General features: G+C 47.9%; 1 protein-coding gene across 2 annotated transcripts in view; it reads right to left on the reverse strand.

The window, feature by feature from the left end:
• csnk2a2b (casein kinase 2, alpha prime polypeptide b) overlaps window positions 1-26,892 on the reverse strand; it is a 95,137-nt gene that overhangs the window by 24,687 nt on the left and 43,558 nt on the right. Inside the window, exons 3-6 of one of the 2 annotated variants that reach the window (XM_085991064.1) lie at window positions 6,261-6,362; window positions 4,669-4,719; window positions 4,432-4,479; window positions 3,442-3,525 (exon numbers count right to left, since the gene is read on the reverse strand). In XM_085991064.1, coding sequence (XP_085847190.1) covers window positions 3,442-3,525; window positions 4,432-4,479; window positions 4,669-4,719; window positions 6,261-6,362 — 285 coding nt within the window. Of the gene's footprint in view, window positions 1-3,441; window positions 3,526-4,431; window positions 4,492-4,668; window positions 4,720-6,260; window positions 6,363-26,892 lie in introns of both variants that reach the window. The other variant, XM_085991063.1, reaches the window with a different exon arrangement.

The following is a 26,892-nucleotide window of genomic DNA, read 5'->3' on the forward strand; positions in this document are numbered from 1 at the left end:
CGACATGGACGTGATCGAAACGCCGCTTCGGTACTTCGAAAACGGCTACGGGAGCTTTGACGTACCGCTGCACCTTAGCCCACTGGCACATGACGCAGGTGTTGGCCCAGTCGCGGACATCCTTGCGCATCCCTGTCCAGACGAACTTGGACGGCAGTAGTTTTTGTGAAGCCCTCATGCCAGGGTGCGCAAGCCCGTGGATGGCATCGAAAACGTTCCTACTCCAGGACAGCGGAACGATTGGGCGGGGGTCCCCCAAGGAGACGTCGCAGAGCAAGGAGGTGCCGGCCGAGTGGAAAAGCACATCCGCTGGCTGCAGGTAGGAGTCGTCGGTACGGAAAGCTTGCATTTCCGGATCAGCCGCTTGGTCAGCAGCCATGAGTGAATAATCGAGTCCCAGCTGGACAGCCTGGACCGTTGCACGCGAGAGGCAATCGGCGACCACGTTGTCCTTGCCGGCCACGTGCCGGATGTCGGTGGTGAACTCAGAAATAAAGGTGAGCTGTCGTTGCTGTCGAGCCGACCACGGCTCAGCCGTCTTGGCCATGGCAAACGTCAGGGGCTTGTGATCCACAAACGTGGTGAATTGGCGTCCCGCCAACAGAAAACGAAAATGGCGGCTGGCCAGAAACAACGCCAACAACTCCGTCGAATGTGCTGTAGCTGCGTTCGTTATGACGCAATTGGCGACTAAAAAACGCCAGCGGTTGCCACGTCCCGTCGACCCATTGCTCCTGCACGGCGCCTATGGCGTAGTCCGAAGCGTCAGTCGCAAGCGCGATGGTGGCACCAGGCAGCGGGTGCGTCAACATCGTTGCGTTTGCGAGAGCATCTTTCGTGTCCACAAAAGCGCAATCCATCTCTGGCGTCCAGACTATAGGTTCCTTCCCCGGTTTCCCTCTGAGTGCCTCGTAGAGTGGCTGCATAAGCTGCGCGGCCCGGGGAACAAACCGAAAATTTACTATACCGAGGAACTCCTGGAGCGCTTTAACGGATTGCGGGCGTGGAACAGCAGCAATCGCCTCCACCTTCGACCGAAGTGGCACTGCTCCTTCCGCAGTGATGCGGTGGCCCAAGAAGTTGATCTGTCGCAGCCCGAATTGGCACTTGGCCAGGTTAATTATGAGGCCGTGCTGATGGAGGCGGCGAAAAAGGAGGCGCAGGTGGTGAGATGTTCCTCTTTTGAGGTACTGGTGACCAGGATGTCATCGAGATACACAAACAGGAACTTAAGATCCCGCAGCACTGAATCCATAAGGTGCTGGAACGCCTGCGCCGCATTCTTGGGCCCGAACGGCATTCGGAGGAATTCAAAAAGTCCGAACGGGGTAATGACCGCCATCTTCTGGATGTCCTGGGGGTGGACGGGCACTTGATGGTAACCCCCGGACGAGGTCGATTTTGGAAAAAAACGAATTGCCCGCCAAATGTGCAGAGAAATCTTGGATGTACGGTATTGGGTACCGGTCGGGCGTCGTGACCTCATTGAGGTGCCGATAATCGCCGCAGGGCCTCCAACCACCGCCGGGCTTAGGGGCGATATGAAGTGGTGAAGACCAGGGACTATCCGACCGGCGAACAATCCCCAGCCGCTCCATGGTGGCGAACTCCGCCTTCGCGGCCTCGAGTTTACTGGGTTCCAGCCGCCGAGCCCGGGCATAGACCGGAGGGCTGGTCGTCGCGATGTGGTGCTCCACACCATGTTTAGCGGTCGTTGCAGAGAAGGTGGGCCGAGTTAGATCCGGAAATTCCCCGCGAAGGCGGGCAAAGTCGTCGGGCGCCGGCACGGTGCAGGAAACCGTGTGAGGCGCGCCTAAGCCCCGAAAGCACGGGATGGAGGCAAACGTGGCAGCGTGAATCAGACGGCCATTTCGTAAATCAACCAATAGGCCATTGGCACAGAAGTCAGCGCCGAGGATTGCCTGTGCGATTTTGGCGGTGATAAACTCCCATAGGAAACATTGCCTGCCGAAACACACCTGGATCCGCCGCTTCCCGAACGTACGAATAGCACTGCCATTGGCGGCCTGGAGTGAAGAACCGCGCCTCCCGGCCCTGACGTCGAGCGGCGAAGCGGGGAGGATGCTGCACTGGGCGCCCGTGTCACACAAAAACCGCCGGCCCGAAATGGAGTCGGTGATATAAAGTAACTTCCCGGAATCTCCAACCGCCATCGTAGATGCGAAACCGACCTCGGGGTCGTTCTTCCGTTCACGCAGTCGGTGCTGTTGCTTTCTCGTTGCATTAGGCACGAAACTACAGGGAGGACGGCAGCATCTGGCTTTTGGGCCGAAACGGGCGTGATAGTAACAGAGACCAGATGGTGGAGGCGCCAAGGCGGGGTTCTTCGGGGCGGGACGCTTCGAGGTGGCGCAGTACTGCTGCATCACCGCATAAATAGTGTCGGCTTCGGCCACGAGCGCTACACCGTCCGTAGCCTTCAACCTGGCGAGGGCTGCTTGCACCTGCTCGGGGAGCTGGCTCAGGAACAGTTCCCGGAACAGAAAACACTGCGGCTCAGAACCAAGGAGCGTGAGCATCTGGCTCATCAACTCACACGGCTTGGCGTCGCCTAACCCGGGCAGTGTGAGTAAACGTCACGCGCGCTCCGCTTTCGTGAGGCCGAAAACCTGCATTAGTCGCGCCTTAAGCGTATCATACTTGTTATCCACGGGCGGGTTTTCCAGCAGGCTGATGACCCTCAAAGCCGTCGAGCTGTCCAGTGCGGAGACCACGTAAAGGTAACGGGTCTGATCCAGCACAATGTTCTGAAGTTGGAACTGAGCCTCCGCTTGGACCAACCAGGAGGCCGCCTGTTGTTCCCAAAATTGAGGGAGCTTCAAGGTCACTGCATTAACCTCCATCGTGCTGCGTCGCGCTTCCTCCGCGAAAATCGTCCGCGAAGCTTCGGGGTCACCACTGTAGGAATCGTCAGATCCCTAGCTGAAATACTGAGGTCGAGTCAGTCCGATAATTAAACGAAGTTTAATGTAAACTAAAGAACAAACAATGGAATGCAGGAGAAACAATCAACAGGTCTTTTCTTAAGGCTGGCTTCACGAGGTCTGACCTGGGAACCTCCCAGCCTGACGTCATGACGTTTCCCGCCGTTTGGGACGTCACGTGACCAACGTGATGACGTCATCGCGCTGGTTCTGGAACTTACCGAGAACGGGTGATTTAGAAACAGTAAACAAACATAGGTGCTGTAGCACTCTGTTAAAGGCAGTTATATATATATAGTCATATACAGGAGTCCCTTGGTGGCTTTGCCACAGTATAATCTTTATGTGGCAGCCTGGTGCTACAACACATTAGATAAAAAGAGCTATATCGAGCTCATTTTTGTCAAAACCAAACCTTCACTCGCGTCTATAATTCCCACAGCCGCCCCCCCCCCACCCCCCCTCGAAACAGTATGACCTCCAGCCAGCCCCATACCTTTCTCTGGGCATGATCGATCATCACATTATGTGGTTTCACGTCCCTGTGCATGATGCCCATACTGTGGCAGTAATCCAAGGCCTGTGGGAATAAGAGTATTAAGCAATTTTTTGTTCATATTTTCATACCTTTATTCCACACACACTCCCCCCAATGCATCACCACAAGGCAATGCGGGCAACATGCTCCATGCCTTGAGCTTGTTACCAGCAGTTTTAAACACAGTAACCCAGAGTGGCTGATCCCCAGAACATCCCTTCTTCGCATTGGAGGAACTGGCTTCCAAATTATCACAGCAACCTAGATGAGGAGGCTCTGTGTGGGTAAAAATCCATATCTTGTTCTGGAAAATACTGCAACCCGTCACAGTACCCCTCTCATGTTTTAATACTATATATATTCCCTTGAGGCTTGGTCAAAATGGGTTACTTGGATTAAATCGAACAGAACCATGCAGAATTGACCTTCCAGGTAATTTTTTGTTGGTCTTAAGTCAGCACTGCTAAAATGAGAAAAGGACTGGTCCCTTTAACATTCTACCAGTAACCGTTTAGTTTCTAAACATTTTGCCCAGTGTGAAAACCAGTGCACTTGCGTTCAACAGAGTGAGGACGATCACTAAAGCACCACCATGCTACTTTGGCAGAAGGCAGAGAAGAGAGTCATCTGCTCTCGGCCAGGCTACCAGATGAAGCACAAATTGCTACAGCCAAAAGTGAGGGGCTTGCCACCGCTTGAATGTCAATCACTAGGTGGACACCAAGTGATGCAAACATTGGTGTGGGAGAAACCTAGGGCCCACACCAATCCCTGTACAGAAATATTTCCTGCCAAAGAATCATCTGTGTGTGTGTGTGTGTGGTGGTGGTGGAGAGGGCACTGACACAGCAGGGAACAAAAGCAGAAAGAAGCTAAAATCCTGCAAATACACAATCAGTGAACACCATTCAAAAGATTAGCTAGTAGAACTTCCGGCTTCTAACTCACCTTCAGGATTTCATACATGTAGAACCGGATGTCATAATCCGTCAAGATCTGATACAGTTGCTAGACAAAGGGAGAGAAAAAAAGGGGGGAAATGGTGGTGGGGAGGTTGTGGGGGGGGGGGGGGGGGGAATTCAGCACGAGTGAGTAAAAGGTTGCACACAAGTCCGGACCAAACAGTAATATCAATAAAATACAATTAACTGCGCCGATTAGATGTACACACGCGTGCGAGCTCACCTTGAAGTCAGTGTTATCAATGTGCTCGAAAACAAGAGCTGGAGTCCTTGACTGTGGAGAGAACAGGATCATTACGTGAGGTACAGCACAGAGCCAACACGTTAGAAACTGCCTAGGAAACTCAATTTCATTATCTACCACAAATGATCAGCAGGAAATGTTGCAGCCAACAAGACATATCCTGTAACTGTGGCCAGTGTGAACCATTGCGAGGCAGAGGTTAAAAATGCATTTCCACAGTAGACGTCACATTACTTTGAGGTTGTATCCTTGTTAAGGCATCACCCTCTCCCTTTTTTGATAGATTGCAGAATGAACCATCTCAGCCAGGAGGTGGTGCACCAAACCTACTCCCTGGCTTGTCACTACTTTTCTCAAACTAGCTGCTAGGAGATGCCAAAGAGCAGCCCAATATAACTCTTTCCCTCTCCTGTAGAGAAGCAAGGACCTCTGCTTAGCACCGTCCTCCTCCACGCCCCCTACCCCTACCAATGGCTGAGATTGACCCGGAATAATCTTTTAAGCATTATGCATGCATTGTATACATAAAATCTGCTGTATCAATACTCTGGAACAAAATGGAAAGTTCAGAAGAGAAGACAGAAATCATAGATTGGAGGGGGAAAAAAGCAGAAGAGAATATCAAGAGATAATTTTGAGAGTTTGTTCTGTAATCTGTGGAACAAGAGACCAAGTGTGTATCATCACTCAATGTGAGCCATGTTCTGCAACATGGTCAAGTCTCATTAACAGTTCCTGTAGAATAAGAGTGGGATACCCAAGATGTGGCCTATAAGCTCCTTTAATCTGGGTCACAAAAGCCTAGCCATCATACATTGTTTGCCAGCCAATGGAGCTCTGCCAATGACACTAACTGCCAGGTAGGAGCCATATCAGAATGGCCTGGGGAGGTGGTGTCTAGGGGAGGAATGTAGCTTGTGCAATGAGTATTCCCACCCTAATTTTAACTATCTGTCTTCTGCTCAACACCTCCCTGAAAACCTGGTAGAGACAATAAACAATGTGTGGTGAAATAATAGCTCACAAAACACCATTACAAAATAGGGGTTGCGAAAGATTGGTCACAGGGTTTTATTCTTTAACCTATCCAATTAAACGAGATTAAGGTGTCTTATCACCTCAAAGTGCTTCACTTAGTGAATTACTGTGCGTGATATCCTTATATGGGCCAACATGGCAGCCATTTTACACATAGCCAGATCCCATAAACAGCAATGAGATGATTAGTTAATCTGTTTTTGGTGGTGCTAATTGAAAGAGGAATTATACAAGGATAACAATCCCCTGCTCCTTTTTGATCATTACCATGGGATCTTGAATGCCCATCTGAACTAAAACAGGCACACAGGGCCTCAGTTTAACATCTCGCACAAAGGATGGCACCTCTGACAATACAGCACTCCCTCAGTACTGCATCAGAGGGGTGTCAGCCTAGATTATGTGCTCGAGCGTTAGCATAGGGCTTAAACCCACAATTCTCTAATTCAGAGGCAAATGCACTACCAACTGAGCCAAGCTGACCAAACTAAGCATGCAACTCTTCAAAGTTGGACATCGAAGCAGTTACTCACCACAGGGTCCTTTACCACATCTAGCAGCTTAATGATGTTGGGGCCCCCACGGAGGTTTTCTAGTATTTTGATTTCACGCTTTATTTTCTTCTTTTTCACAGGCTGTAAATTGAGAATATAAAATATTTTTTTTTTAATGATCTAATTCGACCAAGAGAGTAACAGGTGGGCTCAGGCAGAGCAGGATGTTACTCTGAAGATTGCACTGACATTTTTGCACGAAGATAAAATCTGTAACATAGCTTACTTTTTTTTTTGCAATTTATTCAGACTAAATGGAGAGATCTTCACATTCCTCTCTTCTGCTTCACTAGCCACACCCTATTGCATAAACTATGGGGTAGAAAGGTGATCTACACCCAGGCATATACCAATACTGTGTGTAATCAGCTGTGGTGCAGCGGAGTGACCTGGCATGACTTACCCTTCTGCCCCAGGAAATTACAAGTCTGGCACGCTGTCCTTCTCAAACAGTGCATCATCATAAGAAATAAAAAAAGAAAAGCCTTTGAAAAGCTGCAAAACAGTACAATGCTAATACAAGACCACTGCTGCACTGAAATTAAAACATGATTTCTTCATACAACTGATTGAATTATCTGGTCAGGCAGCATCTGTGGAGAGAGAAACAGAGTTAACGTTTCAGGTCGATGGCCCTTCGTCAGAACTGGAAAAAGCTGGAGATGGAACAGGTTTTTAAGCAAGTGCAGGGACAGGGAAAGGGGGGAGGGGAAGAAAGAGCAAAAGGGAAGGTCTGTGATAGGATGGAAGGCAGGAGAGATTAAGAGATAGTGCAAGGCAAAAGGAGATGGTAATGCCTTCCATCCTATCACAGACCTTCCCTTTTGTTCTTTCCTCCCCTCCCCCCTTTCCCTGCCCTTACTTAAAAACCTGTTCGATCTCCAGCTTTTTCCAGTTTTGACAAAGGGGCTTCGACCTGAAACGTTAACTCTGTTTCTCTCTCCACAGATGCTGCCTGACCTGCTGAGTATTTCCAGCATTTTCTGTTTTTATTTCAGATTTCCAGCATCCGCAGTACAGGAAACTTTGTGCTATCTGGCACCCATGGGACCGAGCTGCTGCCGTTGCCTCAAAACTGCCGTACTCTCCAGAGTTAATGTTGAGAGATACGAAGATTCTTATCTCCGCATTTGACAACAAACACTGTTGCTTAGCTCGGGTGTGGCCCTAAAGCTCTGTAGCTAAAGCTGTTGCTATAGCTACAGACCTTGCACAGCTTGACTGTTCAAACAAAGCAAAAAAAACAAACAAAAAGAATAAAAAACGGCTGCTGATTTTTGCCGGTGGCTCCAGATTGCCGGATAGCTCACCTCCGGATAGCAAAGTTTTCTGTATTTTGCTTTTGTGATTGAATTATCTGTTCAATAGCTTGATGACCATTTAGCTCTCAAACTCTGTTCAATCAAAAGCAATCATGGTGCATTAGAGAATAAATGGGCAATAAGGATAAAGAAGTGAGGAATGTACAGAACTTTAAAAACTTCTCAATTTAGTCTCTGAAAAAACAACAAAAAGTCATGTTATAATTTATTTTAGTGCAAAAATGCTAATACAATCCTCAAGAGAACTGGAGTAGGCCATTCAGCTGCTCGAGCTTGTTCTGCCATTCAATGGGATCATAGCTGATCTGAATCCTAACTCCATCCATCCACCATGGCTCCATATCCCGTAATACCCTTGGCTAGCAAAAATCTATCGATCGGAGATTGATTATTATTGAGCTAGCATTACTGCTTTTTGTGGGCGAGAGTTACACACTACCACCCTTTGCGTGAAGAAGCATTTCCTAACTACTCTCCTGAATGGCCTGGCTCTGATTTTAAGGTTATGTTCCCTTGTCCTAGGCTCCCTGCACTAGTGGAAAACATTTCTCTCTATCTACCCTATCAATACCTTTCAAAATCCTAAAAACCTCATACAAATCACCCGTTAACCTTCTATATTTCAGGAATACAAGCCCAGTTTATGTAATCTCTCTTCATAATCTAACCCTTGGAGCCCTGGTAACATTCTGGTGAATCTGCGCTACACTCCTTACAAGGCCAATTTATCCTTTCTAAGGTGCGGTGTCCAGAACTATACCCAGTACTCCAGATGTGGTCTAACCAGGGCTTTCTACAGCTGTAAAACTGCTTCCCCTTTATATTCTAGCCCTCTAGTTTTTGAACCGGACTACTACATTTTAGTGATCTGTGTACATGGACCCCTAAATCTCTTTGGACCTCCACTGTCCTAGCTTTTCACCATTTAAAAAATACTGGGATCTATCCTTTTTTGGTAAAAAATGGATGACCTCACCTGTTTTGAAATCCAACTGCCAGTTTTACCCACTCACTTAATCCATCAATGTCTCTTCATAATGTTATGCTCCCCTCTAAACTACTTACTATGCCACCAATCTTTGTGTCATCAACAAACTTGGCTCTCTATTTTGTTATCCAAGTCATTAATAAATATTGTGAATAGTTGAGGCCCAGCTCAGATCCTTGTGGGACACCACTTGCCACTTCCCTCCAATTTCAGTACATACCCATTATTCCTACTCTGTCTTCTACCGCCTAACCAATAGGTCAATAAATTGCCTTCAATTCCATAAGCTTTAATTTTAGCTAACAGTCCCTTATCCTTTTAACACTACCATCATTGGACTCAGACTATTAGTTGGCACTGACGCACAGCCCCAAGAGCTGGTCGGCTGTTACTGGAGTCAGATGAGCAGCATTTCCAAGATTGCATGGATTAACCAATTTCATGCAGCTGGTGTGGATCATCTGCTACATCTTCGTGAACAAGGATCGTAGTTATTAGTTATTTGGTTTGGTTGTCCTGCCGACCCCCGGCAAGCTCGTGCAAACAGAAACATTACAATGCTTCAAGGACCAGAGCAGAAGAGTGAGATATATATACATACACACATATATATATTATATATACACACACACACTCACAAACTATATATATATATATATATATATATATATATATACACACAGACACACAAACAATAAAAACACACATACAGACAGACAGACACACACACACTCTTCTTAGGCAGTCCCTCGGAACCAAGGATGACTTGCTTCCACACTGAATGAGTTCTCAGGTGACTGATGAGTCCGATACGGGACCTACAGTCTCTGTCACAGGTGGGGCAGATGGTGGCTGAAGGGGCGGGTGGGTGGGGTGCTTGGGTTGACGTGTGCCCCTTCTGCTGTTTGCGCTTGGCTTCCATTTGCTCCCAGCAAAGAGACTCGAGGTGTTCAGCGCCTTCCCGGATGCTTCTCCTCCACATTGTGTGGTCTTGGGTCAGGGATTCCCAGGTGTCAGTGGGGATGTTGCACTTTTTCAAGGAGACACTGAGGGTGTCCTTGAAGCGTTTGCTCTGCCCACCTGGGGCTCTCTTGCCATGTCGGAGCTCCGAGTAGAGCGCTTGTTTTGGGAGTCGCGTATCGTCCATCGGAGCTGATCGAGCGTGGTCAAAGCTTCGATGCTGGGGATGTTGGCCTTAGCAAGAACACAGACGTTGGTGTGCCTATCCTGCCAATGCATTTGCAGGATCTTGTGGAGGCAGTGTTGGTGGTACCTCTCCAGTGCATTGAGGTGCCTGCTATACATGGTCCTTGTCTCTGAAGCATACAGGAGGGCGGGTGTCACTACTGCTCTGTAGACCATGAGTTTGGTGCTGGGTTTGAGGTCCTGGTCTTCAAACACTCTCTTCCTCAGGCGACCGAAGGCTGCACTGGCACACTGAAGGCGGTGTTGAACTTCGCCATCGACGTCTGCCCTTGTTGACAGTAGGTTCCCGAGGTATGGAAAGCGGTCCACATTGTCCAAGGCCTCCTCATGGATTTTGATAACCGGGGAGCAGTACTGTGTGGCGGGGGCAGGCTGGTAGAGGACCTGTGTCTTACGGATATTTAGTGTAAGGCCCATGCTCTCGTACGCTTCGGTGAAGGTGTTGACGATGGTTTGGAGTTCGGCCTCCGAGTGTGCGCAGACGCAAGCATCGTCTGCATCTTGTAATTCGATGACAGAGGATGGGACGACCTTGGATCTGGACTGGAGGCAACGGAGGTTGAACAGTTTCCCGTTTGATCTGTAGATTAGCTCCACTCCAGCGGGGAGCTTACTGAGGGTGAGATGGTGCATTGCAGCCAGAAAGATCGAGAAGAGCGTTGGTGCGATGACACAGCCTTGCTTGACCCCGGTCCGTACGTGAATTGGGTCTGTGGTGGATCCATTGGTCAGGATCACGGCTTGCATGTCGTCGTGAAGCAGGGGGAGGATGGTGACAAAATTTTGAGGGCAGCCGAATTTGAGGACACTCCATAATCCGTCACAGTTGACGGTGTCGAAGGCCTTTGTGAGGTCAAAGAAGGCCATGTAAAGCGGTTGGTGCTGTTCCCTGCATTTCTCTTGTAGTTGACGCGCAGTGAAGATCATGTCCATTGTGCCCCTTAGTGGGTGGAATCTGCATTGTGACTCTGGGAGGAGCTCTTCAGCCACTCGGAGAAGGCGATTGAGGAGGATTCTTGCGATGACTTTCCCTGTGGCAGACAGCAGGGAGACTCCTCTGTAATTACTGCAATCGGACTGGTCACCTTTCTTGAAGATGGTCACAATTACGGCATCTCAGATCCCCTGGCATGGTCTCCTCCTTCCAAATAAGAGAAATGAGTTCATGTATTCGCGCCAATAGTGCTTCTCCGCCATGTTTTAACGCCTCGGCGGGGATGCCATCTGCTACTGAGGCCTTGTTGTACTTCAGTTGCCGGATGGCCTTTTCAACCTCATGTCAGGCTGGGGTTGTGCTGAGGTGGTGGTGGTGGCGGCGGCGGGTAGCATGCTGCGGGATGGAGTTGAGGACACTCACGTCGAGACACAGACACACAATCATAGAAGATAGGAGGAGTAGGCCATTCGGCCCCTCGAGCCTGCTCCGTCATTTAATGAGATCATGGCTGATCATTCAATTCAGTACCCTGTCCCTGCTTTCTCCCCATATCCCTTGATCCCTTTAGCCTTAAGAAATATATCTAACTCCTTCTTGAATATATTTAATGAATTGGCCTCAACTGCCTTCTGTGGTAGAGAATTCCACAGGTTCGCCACTCTCTGGGTGAAGAAATTCCTCCTCATCTCTGTCCTAAATGGCTTACCCCTTATCCTTAGACTGTGACCCCTGGTTCTGGACTCCACCGCCATCGGGAACATCCTTCCTGCATCTCGTCTGTCTAGTCCTGTTAGAATTTTATATGTTTCAATGAGATCCCCTTCATTCTTCTAAACTCCAGCGAATATAAGCCCAATCGACCCAATCTCTCCTCATACATCATTCCTGCCATCCCAGGTATCAGTCTGGTGAATCTTCGCTGCACTCCCTCCATGGCAAGTACATCCTTTTTCAGATAAGGCGACCAAAACTGCACAATGTTCAAGGTGTGGTCTCACCAAGGCCCTGTACAACTGCAGCAAGACATCCTTGCTCCTGTATTCGAATCCTCTCGCTATGAAGGCCAACATACCATTTGTCTTCTTTACCTTCAGCGACTGGTGCACAAGGACACCCAGGTCTCGTTGCACTTCCCCTATTCCCAATCTTCCTGTTTTTGCCACCAAAGTGGATGACCTCGCATTTATCCACATTATACTGCATCTGCCCAATCACCCAACCTGTCCAAATCATACTGGAGTTTCTCTGCATCCTCCTCACAGCACACACGGCCACCCAGCTTTGTCTCGTCTGCAAACTTGGAGAGATTACATCTAGTTCCCTCGTCTAGATCATTAATATATACAGGAAACTCTCGTTTAACTGGCACCTAAATATCCGGAATTCTCTATTAACCGGCAAAATTCATACTCCGAAAACACCACCTCAATAACCGGAAATGTTGCCGAGTCAGAAACCGAATCTCCTGCGGTGGCCGAGTTAGTCAGTGGGGGTAGTTCTCCAAACTGCCACTACTCGGCTTCTTGGCGCTGTCGGAAGTCCGAACACCTCAATAACAGGAGTCTGACTCAACCGTGGTGTAGCTGAGTACCCAATTAGTGTATACTGCACATTTCTTGATTTTTTTATTTTTGTTTGTTAAAAATAGCCTTGGTAGATAACCCTCTCCGTCATCCGGAATTTTTAATCAACCAGGACCATCCCGGTCCCGTCGGTGCTAGATACCAAAGAGTTTCCTGTATTGTGAATAGCTGGGGTCCTAGCACCGATCCCTGCGGTACCCCACTAGTCACTGCCTGCCACTCGGAAAAAGACCCGTTTATTCCAACTCTTTGCTTCCTGTCTGCCAACCAGTTCTCTATCCAAGTCAGTACCTTACCCCCAATCCCATGTGCTTTGACTTTGCACGCTAATCTCTTATGCGGGACCTTATCGAAAGCCTTCTGAAAGTCTAAATACACCATATCCACTGGTTCTCCCTTATCTATTCTACCAGTTACATCCTCAAAAAATTCCAGTAGATTAGTCAAGCACGATTTACCTTTTGTAAATCCATGTTGACTTTGTCCGATCCTGTCACTGTTTCCCAAGTGCTCTGCTGTTACATCTTTTATAATGGACTCTAGCATTTTCCCCACTTCCGATGTCAGGCTTACCAGTGTCTATGATTCCCCATTTTCTCTCTACCAACATTTTTAAATAGTGGGGTTACATTAGCTACCCTCCAATCTATGGGAACTGTGCCAGAGTCTATAGAATTTTGGAAGATGACCAGCAATGCACCTACTATTTCTAGGGCCACTTCCTTAAGTACCCTAGGATGTAGATTATCAGGCCCTGGGGATTTATTGGCCTTCAATCCCGTCAATTTCCCTAACACCATTTCCCTACAAATACTGATTTCATTCAGTTCCTCCCGCTCATTAGATCCTATGTTCCCCGACATCTCTGGGAGGTTATTTGTGTCCTCCTTTGTGAAGACAGAACCAAAGTATGTATTTAATTGGTCTGCCATTTCTTTGTTCCCCATTATAAATTCCCCTGATTCTGACTGCAAGGGACCTACGCTTGACTTCACCAATCTTTTTCTCTTCACATATCTACAGAAGCTTTTAGTCAGTATTTATGTTCCCTGCAAGCTTACTCTCATACTCTATTTTCCCCCTCTTAATTAATCCCTTTGTCCACCTCTGCTGAATCCTAAACTGCTCCCAATCCTCAGGTTTGCTGCTTTTTCTGGCCAATTTATATGTCTTCGCCTTGGATCTTATGCTATCCCCAATTTCCCTTGTTGAGTCAGCTTTTTTGTTTTATTTTTATGCCAAACAGGGATGAACAAATTCTGTAGTTCATCCATGCGATCTTTAAATCTTTGCCATTGCCTATCCACCGTCAACCCTTGAAGTAACGTTCCCCAATCCATCCTAGCCAACTCGCGCCTCATACTATCGTAGTACACACACGCACACATATATGCACGCGCATACACGCACACATATCTGCATGCACAGATACATGCATACACCCCTCACCCACCCACACCCCTAGACACACACCTATATACATATACACACACACACACACCTATATACATATGCGCACACACACCTATATACATATACACACACACCCCTACACACACACCCCTACACACACAGATGGGACTGAAGGCCGCTAAATCTCCAGGGCCTGATAATCTACATCCCAGGGTACTTAAGGAAGTGGCCCTAGAACTAGTAGATGCATTGCTGGTCATCTTTCAGAACTCGATAGACTCTGGAACAGTACCCATGGATTGGAGGGTAGCTAATATTACCCCACTATTCAAAAAAGGTGGTAGAGAAAAAGCGGGGAATGATAGACCGGAAAGCCTGACATCGGTAGTGGGGAAAATGCTAGAGTCTATTATAAAAGATGTAATAGCAGAGCACTTGGAAAGCAGTGACAGGATCGGACAAAGTCAGCATGGATTTACAGAAGGTAAATCATGCTTGACGAATCTACTGGAATTTTTTGAGGATGTAACTGGTAAAATAGATAAGGGAGAACCAGTGGATGTGGTGTATTTGGACTTTCAGAAGGCTTTCGATAAGGTCCCAAATGAGAGATTAGCGTGCAAAATTAAGGCACATGGGATTGGGGGCAAGGTATTGACTTGGATAGAGAACTGGTTGGCGGACAGAAAGAAAAGAGTTGGAATAAACGGGTCGTTTTCCGAGTGGGAGGCAGTGACTAGTGAGGTACCGCAAGGATCGGTCCTAGGACCCCAGCTGTTCACAATATATATTAATGATCTGGACGAGGGAATTGGATGTAATATCTCCAAATTTGCAGACGACACAAAGCTGGGTGGGAGGGTAAGCTGTGAGGAGGATGTTGTGAAGCTCCAGTACGATTTGGACAGGTTGGGTGATTGGGCAGAAACATGGCAAATGCGCTATAATGTGGATAAATGTGAGGTTATCCACTTTGGTGGCAAAAACAGGAAGACAGATTATTATTTGAATGGCAATAGATTGGGAGAAGGGGAAGTGCAAAGAGACCTGGGTGTTATTGTGCACCAGTCGCTGAAGGTAAGCATGCAGGTGCAGCAGGCGGTTAAGAAGGCAAATGGTATGTTGGCCTTCGTAGCAAGAGGGTTCGAGTACAGGAACAAGGATGTCTTGCTACAGTTGTACAGGGCCTTGGTGAGACCGCACCTTGAGTATTGTGTGCAGTTTTGGTCACCTTACCCGAGGAAGGACGTTCTTGCCATGGAGGGAGTGCAGCGAAGATTCACCAGGCTGATACCTGGGATGGCAGGAATGGCGGATGAGGAGAGATTGTGTCGATTGGGCTTATACTCACTGGAGTTTAGAAGATTGAGAGGGGATCTCATTGAAACCTATAAAATTCTGTCAGGTCTGGACAGACTAGATGCAGAAAGGATGTTTCTGATGGCTGGGGAGTCCAGAACCAGGGGTCATAGTCTAAGGATAAGGGGTAAGCCATTTAGGACTGAAATGAGGAGGAATTTCTTCACCCAGAGAGTGGTGAACCTGTGGAATTCTCTACCAGAGAGGGCAGTGGAGGCCAGTTCATTAAATATATTCAAGAAAGAGTTGGATATATTTCTTGAGGCTAAAGGGATCAAGGGATATGGGAAGAAAGCAGGGACAGGGTACTGAATTTGGATGATCAGCCATGATCTCATTGAATGGCGGAGCAGGCTCGAAGGGCCGAATGGCCGACTCCTGCTCCTATCTTCTATGTTTCTATACACACCCCTATATACACACACACACCTACCTATATACACACACCTACCTATATACACACGCACACCTACCTATATACAAACACAGACACCTACCTATATACAAACACACACACCTACCTATATACAAACACACACACCTACCTATATACACACACACCTACATACACACACACCTACCTATGTACACACACCAATGTACACACACACCTACCTACCTACACACACACCTACCTATATACACACACACACCTACCTACCTATACACACACACACACCTACCTACCTATATACACACACACACCTACCTATATACACACACACACCTACCTATATACACACACACACCTACCTATATACACACACACACCTACCTATATACACACACACATATACACACCTATATACACACACACCTATATACACACACACCTATATACACACACACCTATATACACACACACCTATATACACACACACCTATATACACACACACCTACCTATATACACACACACACATACCTATATACACACACACACATACCTATATACACACACACATAAACATACACCTACCTATATACACACACACCTACCTATATACACACACCTATATATACACATATACAGACACCTACATACACACCTACGTATATATACACACACATACCTATATACACACACATACCTATATACACACACATACCTATACACACACACACACACCTATAATATATACACACACACACATACCTATATACACACACACACACATATACCTATATACACACACATATACCTATACTAGCTGGGGAGCCCCGCGTTGCGAGTGGCAATTTTGGGGCGCTTGGTCTCCCTGCCCGTGTGTCCCCCCCCTCTCCCTGTCATGTCCTCTCCCCTGTCCTATCCCTCCCTCCCCTCCCCTCCTCTCCCTCCCCTCCCCTGTCTCCCTCCCTCCCTCCCCTTGCCACGCCCCACCCCCGCTCCCCCACTCCCCTCTGTCCCTCTCTCCGGTCCCCTCCCCCTGCCTAGTGCCTGAGGTCCGGAGCTGAGGTCCCCCGCGTATGGCGCGGCTGATGGACGGCCGCTGTGGGCGGGCGGGCGGCGCATGCGCGGTCAGTGGGCAATTTTGGGGCGCTTGGTCTCCCTGCCCCTGTGTGTCCCCCCTCTCCCTGTCATGTCCTCTCCCTGTCCTATCCCTCCCTCCTCTCCCTCCCCTCCTCTCCCTCCCCCACTCCCCTCTGTCCCTCTCTCCGGCCCCTCACCCCTGCCTAGCGCCTGAGGTCCGGAGCTGAGGTCCCCCCGCGCGGGCGGGCGGTGCGCGAGCGCCCCGCGATTTCCCGAGGCTCGGCCCCCCCCCGCGATTTCCCGAGGCTCTCCCCCCCGCGATTTTCCGAGGCTCGCCCCCCCCCCCGCGATTTCCCGAGGCTCTCCCCCCCCCACCCCCCCCCGCGATTTCCCGAGGCTCTCCCCCACCCCCCCCCCGCGATTTCCCGAGGCTCTCCCCCCACCCCCCCCTATTAAATTGTTATTTAATTCCCTAACACATCATTAAAATATTTACCTTAGTTCCCTAACACACAAAGTGTGGGGGAAAAAATTGTGAAAAATCAAAATGGCGGCCACTCACCTCGGTTCAGAAGGATAAGGCCCCGCCCCACACACGCACACGATTGGTCGACCGGTCAGGTCACCGAAGCGTAGGATTGGTCAATTGTCGAGTCACTCGACACTCAACTGTAGGAAGGAACCCGCCGTCCGATTGGTGGACCTCGACGTCACACGGGTCGCTAATGAGATGCTAATGAGCGGAACGCTGAACGTTTTTGGGATACCGCGGGCAGGATTTTTGTCCCGGCCGAAACGTAAATACACCTATGACCGGTCCGGAATCGCAAGCTTTCTTTTGAAGGCGACGCACGCGTCGTACACTCTGTAACTTTCAAACGTATAGAGAACGGACAGACAGACATCGGGACAGACAGAAGAGCCGCTTTATATATAAAGATACACACACATAGACCTATTATACACACACACACCTATAATATATACACACACACACATATATATATATACACACACATATATATATATATACACACACACATACCCCTATACACACACATACCTATATACACACACACATACCTATATACACACACACCTACGTATTTACACACATATATACACACACCTACCTATATACACACACACACCAACCTATATACACACACACCTATATACACACACACACATACCTATATACACACACACACCTACCTATATACACACACACACCTATACACACACACACACCTACCTATATACACACACACCTACCTATATACACACACACCTACCTATATACACACACACCTACCTATATACACACACACACCTACCTATATACACACACACACCTACCTATATACACACACACACCTACCTATATACACACACACACCTACCTATATACACACACACACCTACCTATATACACACACACACCTACCTATATACACACACACACTACCTATATACACACACACACCTACCTATATACACACACACACCTACCTATATACACACACCTACCTATATACACACACACACCTAACCTATATACACACACACACCTACCTATATACACACACACACACCTACCTATATACACACACCTACCTATATACACACACCTACCTATATACACACACACACCTACCTATATACACACACACACACACCTATATACACACACACACCTATATAAACACACACTTACTATATACACAACACCTACCTATATACACACACACACCTACCTATATACAGACACACCTATATACACACACACACACATACACAGACACCTACATACACACACACACACGTATATATCACACACAATACCCTATATACACACAACATATATATTACACACACATATATATACACACACACACATAATATATACACACATATACCTATATACACACACACACACCTATATACACACACACACATACCATATATATACACACACACATATACCTATACACACACACCTATATACACACATATACCTATACACACACACATATCTATACACATATACCCACACACATACTGATATCCACACACACATATACCTATATATACACACACATACTGATATACACACACATATACCTATATACACACACGTATATATACATACACACTCACCTACACCTACCTGTACACACACACCTATATACATATATAGACACATATACACACACCCCTATATACACACCCATATATAGACACCCCTACCTATATACACACACCCCCACCTATATACACACACACCCCTACCTATAATATATATCACACACCCCCCCTACCTATATACACACACACACCCCTACCTATATACACACACACACATATACCTATATACACACACACACCTATAATATATATACACACACACATACCTATATACACACACCCCTATATACACACACATATACACACACACACATACTATATACACACACACGCACACACCTATATACACACACACACCTATACCTATATACACACACGCATATACCTATATACACACACGCATATACTATATATACACACAAACATACCTATATACACACACACATATATACCTATATATATACACACACACACCACACATACCTATATACACACACACACATATACCTATATACACACACACCTATATATACACACACGCACATATAACTATACACACACACACACATATACCTATACACACACACACACATATACCTATACACACACACGCACATATACCTATACACACACACGCACATATACCTACACACACACATATACCTATACACACACACGCACATATACCTATACACACACACACACATATATACATACATATACCTATATACACACACATACCTATATACACACACGCACACATTACCTAATATACACACACACATATACCTATATACACACACACATATACCTATATACATACACCACATATACCTATATACATACACACATATACCTATATACACACACATATACCTATATACACACACACACATATACCTATATACACACACAACCTATATACACACACACACCCACACACCTATATACACACACCTATATACACACACATACACACACACATATATATATATATACACACACACCTATATATATATATACACACACCTATATATATATATACACACACATACCTATATACACACATATACCTACACATTTATATACACACACATACCTATATAGACACACACATACCTATATACACACACCTATATACACAGACACCTATACACACCTATATACACACACAACAACACATACACACATATATACCTATATACACACACACATACCTATATACACATATACCCCTATATATACACACACATACTGATATACACACACGCATATTATACATACACACTCACCTACCTATATACACACCTACACCTACCTATATATACACACACACCCTATATACATACACACCCCTATATACATATAGACACATATACACACACCCATATATACACAGACACCCCTACCTATATACACACACACACCCCTACCTATATACACACACACACCCCTACCTATATAACACACACCCCTACCTATATACACACACACCCCCCTACCTATATACACACCCCCCCCTACCTATATACACACCCCCCCCTACCTATAGACACACCCCCCCTACCTATAGACACACCCCCCCTACCTATAGACACACACACCCCTACCTATATACACACACCCCTACCTATATACACACACCTACCTATATACACACACACCCCTACCTATATACACACACACCCCTACCTATATACACACACCCCTACCTATATACACACACCCCTACCTATATACACACACACCCCTACCTATATACACACACACACACCTATATACACACACCCACATCTATAAACACACCCCCCATACACCTATATTCACACACACCTACATTCACACATACATATATACACACACACACTATATACACACACACCCATCTATATACACCCACATATATACACACACACGCCCCCTACACACACACATATATACACACACCCACATCCCTATATACACACACACCTACCTCTATATACACACACACCTACCTCTATATACACACACACCTACCTCTATACACACACACCTACCTCTATACACACACACCTACCTCTATACACACACACCTACCTTTATACACACACACCTACCTCTATACACACACACCTCATATATATATATATATATATATATATATATATATATATATATACACACACACACCTGCACCCCTATACATACACACCCACACACCTATAGTCACACCGAAATACACACACATATATACCTATATACACACACACATACCTATATACATACACACACATACCTATATACACACACATATACCTATACACACACACATACACCTATAAAGACACACACACACATCTATAGACAGACACATCTATAGACAGACACATCTATAGACAGACACATCTATAGACAGACACATCTATAGACAGACACATCTATAGACAGACACATCTATAGACAGACACATCTATAGACAGACACATCTATAGACAGACACATCTATAGACAGACACACACCCCTATAGACACCCACACACACCCACCTATACACACACCTACACCTATACACACACACACCCCTACACCTACCTATATACACACACCGCTACACCTATATTCACACACCCCTACACCTATATTCACACACCCCTACACCTATATACACACACCCCCACCCACACAGCTGTACACACACCCCCACCCAGACAGCTGTACACACATTCCCACCGACACACACCCACACCTATCCCTATTCACAGACACACACACCTAGAGACATACACACACACACCAACCTATAGACACACACACCAACCTATAGACATACACACACCCCTATACACACCCCTATAGACACACACACCCCTATAGACAGACACCCCCCCATAGACAGACACACACCCCTATATACACACCTCCCCCTACAGACACACACACCCATAAACACACACACCTACAGACACACACCTAGACACACACACACCCACGCACACACCTATAGACACACACACACACCTATAGAGACACCCACACACACCTATAGACACACACACCCGACACACGCAGACACACACCCACACCCCTAGACACACACCTACTGACACACACAGACACACACCCACACACACACCAATACACACACACCCCCCTACACCTACCTATATACACACACACCCCTACACCTATATTCACACACACACATCTACACCTATATTCACATACACACCCCTACACCTATATTCACACACCCCTACACCTATACACACTCACCCACACACCCATAGACACCTACACACACCGCTATACACACACCCACAGACAGCTATACACACCCCCACCCACACAGCTATACACACATCCCCACCCACACACAGCTATACACACCCCCCCACCGCTATACACACACCCACACAGCTATAGATACACCCACACACATAGACCCACCTATAGACACACCCCCACCCACACCCGCCCACACATACACCTACCTATAGACACACCCACACCCCTATAGACATACACACACACCTATAGACATACACACACACACACCTATAGACATACACACACACACAGACATTACACACACACACCCCTATAGACACACACACCTACCCACCTATGCACACCCACCTACACCTATACACACACACCCCTACACCTACCTATATACACACACACACCTACAGCTATATTCACACACACACACACCTCTACACCTATATTCACACCCACACACCGCTACACCTATATTCACACACACACCCCTACACACTCACCCACACCTATAGATACCCACACACACCCATACCCACAGCTATACACACACCCCCACCCACAGACAGCTATACACACACCCCCACCCACACAGCTGTACACACATCCCCACCCACACAGCTATACACACATCCCCACCCACACAGCTATACACACATCCCCACCCACAGGCACACACCTATAGACACACACACCCACCGACACCCACACCCCCACACCTATAGACACCCCCCCCATACACACACACACCCTACACCTACCTATATATACACACCCCTACATTCACACACACCCCTACACCTATACACACACCCATAGACACCTACACACACCGCTATACACACAGCCCCACCCACACACAGCTATACACACATCCCCACAGCTATACACACACACACCCACACAGCTATAGACACACCCCCACCCACACATAGACCCACCTATAGACACACCCCCACCCACAGACACACACACCTATAGACACACATACCTGCCCACACATACACCTACCCATACACACACACCTACACATAGACATACACACAGATACACACACACACACCTATAGACATATACACACACACACATAGAGACACACAGACACACACACACCCTATAGACACAGACACCTATAGACACCCCCACCCCCACACCTAGAGACACACACCCCCACACACCTAGAGACACACACCCCCACACACCTATAGAGACACACACCTATAGAGACACACACCCCCACACACCTATAGAGACACACACCCCCACACACCTATAGAGACACACACCCCCACACACCTATAGAGACACACACCCCCACACACCTATAGAGACACACACCCCCACACACCTATAGAGACACACACCCCCACACACCTATAGACACACACCCCCACACACCTATAGACACACACCCCCACACACCTATAGAGACACACACCCCCACACACCTATAGAGACACACACCCCCACACACCTATAGAGACACACACCCCCACACACCTATAGAGACACACACCCCCACACACCTATAGACACACACCCCCACACACCTATAGACACACACCCCCACACACCTATAGACACACACCCCCACACACCTATAGACACACACCCCCACACACCTATAGACACACACCCCCACACACCTATAGACACACACCCCCACACACCTATAGACACACCCCCACACACCTATAGACACACACCCCCACACACCTATAGACACACCCCCACACACCTATAGACACACACCCCCACACACCTATAGACACACACCCCCACACACCTATAGACACACACCCCCACACACCCCCACACGCCTATAGACACACACCCCCACACACCCCCACACGCCTATAGACACACACCCCCACACGCCTATAGACACACACCCCCACACGCCTATAGACACACACCCCCACACGCCTATAGACACACACCCCCACACGCCTATAGACACACACCCCCACACGCCTATAGACACACACCCCCACACACCTATAGACACACACCCCCACACACCTATAGACACACACCCCCACACACCTATAGACACACACCCCCACACACCTATAGACACACACCCCCACACACCTATAGACACACACCCCCACACACCTATAGACACACCCCCACACACCTATAGACACACACCCCCACACACCTATAGACACACACCCCCACACACCTATAGACACACACCCCCACACACCTATAGACACACACCCCCACACACCTATAGACACACACCCCCACACACCTATAGACACACACCCCCACACACCTATAGACACACACCCCACACACCTATAGACACACACCCCCACACACCTATAGACACACCCCCACACACCTATAGACACACACCCCCACACACCTATAGACACACCCCCACACACCTATAGACACACACCCCCACACACCTATAGACACACACCCCCACACACCTATAGACACACCCCCACACACCTATAGACACACCCCCACACACCTATAGACACACACCCCCACACACCTATAGACACACACCCCCACACACCTATAGACACACCCCCACACACCTATAGACACACACCCCCACACACCTATAGACACACACCCCCACACACCTATAGACACACCCCCACACACCTATAGACACACACCCCCCACACACCTATAGACACACACCCCCACACACCTATAGACACACACACACACTAGACACACACACAAACAGAGACACACACACACATAGACACACACACACATAGACACACACACATATAGACACACATATAGACAGACACACACACACCTATAGAGACACACACACCTATAGACACACACACACACCGACACACCCCTATAGACACACACACCCACCCCTATAGACACACACACACCCCTAGAGACACACACACACCTAGAGACACACACACACCTAGAGACACACACACCCCTAGAGACACACACACCCCTAGAGACACACACACCCCTAGAGACACACACACCCCTAGAGACACACACACCCCTAGAGACACACACACCCCTAGAGACACACACACCCCTAGAGACACACACACCCCTAGAGACACACACACCCCTAGAGACACACACACCCCTAGAGACACACACACCCCTAGAGACACACACACCCCTAGAGACACACACACCCCTAGAGACACACACACCCCTAGAGACACACACACCCCTAGAGACACACACACCCCTAGAGACACACACACCCCTAGAGACACACACACACACACCCCTATAGACACACACACACACCCCTATAGACACACACACACCCCTATAGACATACACACACACACCTATAGACATTACACACACACACCTAGACACACACACCTATAGACACACACATCTATAGAGACACACACACCTACCCACCTATGCACACCCACCCACACCCACACCTATACACACACACACCCCTACACCTACCTATATACACACACACACCTACAGCTATATTCACACACACCTCTACATCTATATTCACACCCACACACCGCTACACCTATATTCACACACACACACACCTACACCTATTGACACACACACACCCCTACACCTATACACACTCACCCACACCTATAGACACCCACACACACCCATACCCACAGCTATACACACACCCCCACCCAGACAGCTATACACACACCCCCACCCACAGGCAGCTATACACACACCCCACCCACACAGCTATACACACATCCCCACCCACACAGCTGTACACACACCCCCACCCAGACAGCTATACACACATCCCCACCCACACAGCTATACACACATCCCCACCCGCACACAGCTATACACACATCCCCACCCACACAGCTGTACACACATCCCCACCCACACAGCTGTACACACATCCCCACCCACACAGCTGTACACACATCCCCACCCACACAGCTGTACACACATCCCCACCCACACAGCTGTACACACATCCCCACCCACACAGCTATACACACATCCCCACCCACACAGCTATATACACATCCCCACCCACACAGCTGTACACACATCCCCACCCACACAGCTATACACACATCCCCACCCACACACAGCTATACACACATCCCCACCCACACAGCTATACACACATCCCCACCCACAGCTATACACACATCCCCACCCGCACACAGCTATACACACATCCCCACCCACACAGCTGTACACACATCCCCACCCACACAGCTGTACACACATCCCCACCCACAGCTGTACACACATCCCCACCCACACAGCTGTACACACATCCCCACCCACACAGCTGTACACACATCCCCACCCACACAGCTATACACACATCCCCACCCACACAGCTATACACACATCCCCACCCACACACAGCTATACACACATCCCCACCCACACAGCTATACACACATCCCCACCCACAGCTATACACACATACCCACACACACACAGCTATACACACACCCGCACCCACACAGCTATAGACACACCCCCATACACAGACACACCTATAGACACACACCCCCACCCACAGGCACACACCTATAGACACACACACCCACCGACACCCACACCTACAGACACACACCTATAGACACACACCCACACCTATAGACACCCCCCCCATACACACACACCCTACACCTACCTATATACACACACACACACCCCTACATCTATACACACACCCAGACACCTACACACACTGCTATACACACACCCCCACCCACACAGCTATACACACATCCCCACAGCTATACACACACACACACCCACACAGCTATAGACACACCCCCACCCACACACATAGACCCACCTATAGACACACCCCCACCCACACACCTATAGAGACACACACACACACCTATAGAGAGACACACACACACCTATAGAGACACACACACACACCTATAGAGACACACACACACACACAC

This window comes from Somniosus microcephalus, chromosome 6, assembly GCF_052327205.1.
Source record: "Somniosus microcephalus isolate GS21.2 chromosome 6, FLI_Smic_1.0, whole genome shotgun sequence".
In the NCBI taxonomy this organism is placed as follows: domain Eukaryota; kingdom Metazoa; phylum Chordata; class Chondrichthyes; order Squaliformes; family Somniosidae; genus Somniosus; species Somniosus microcephalus.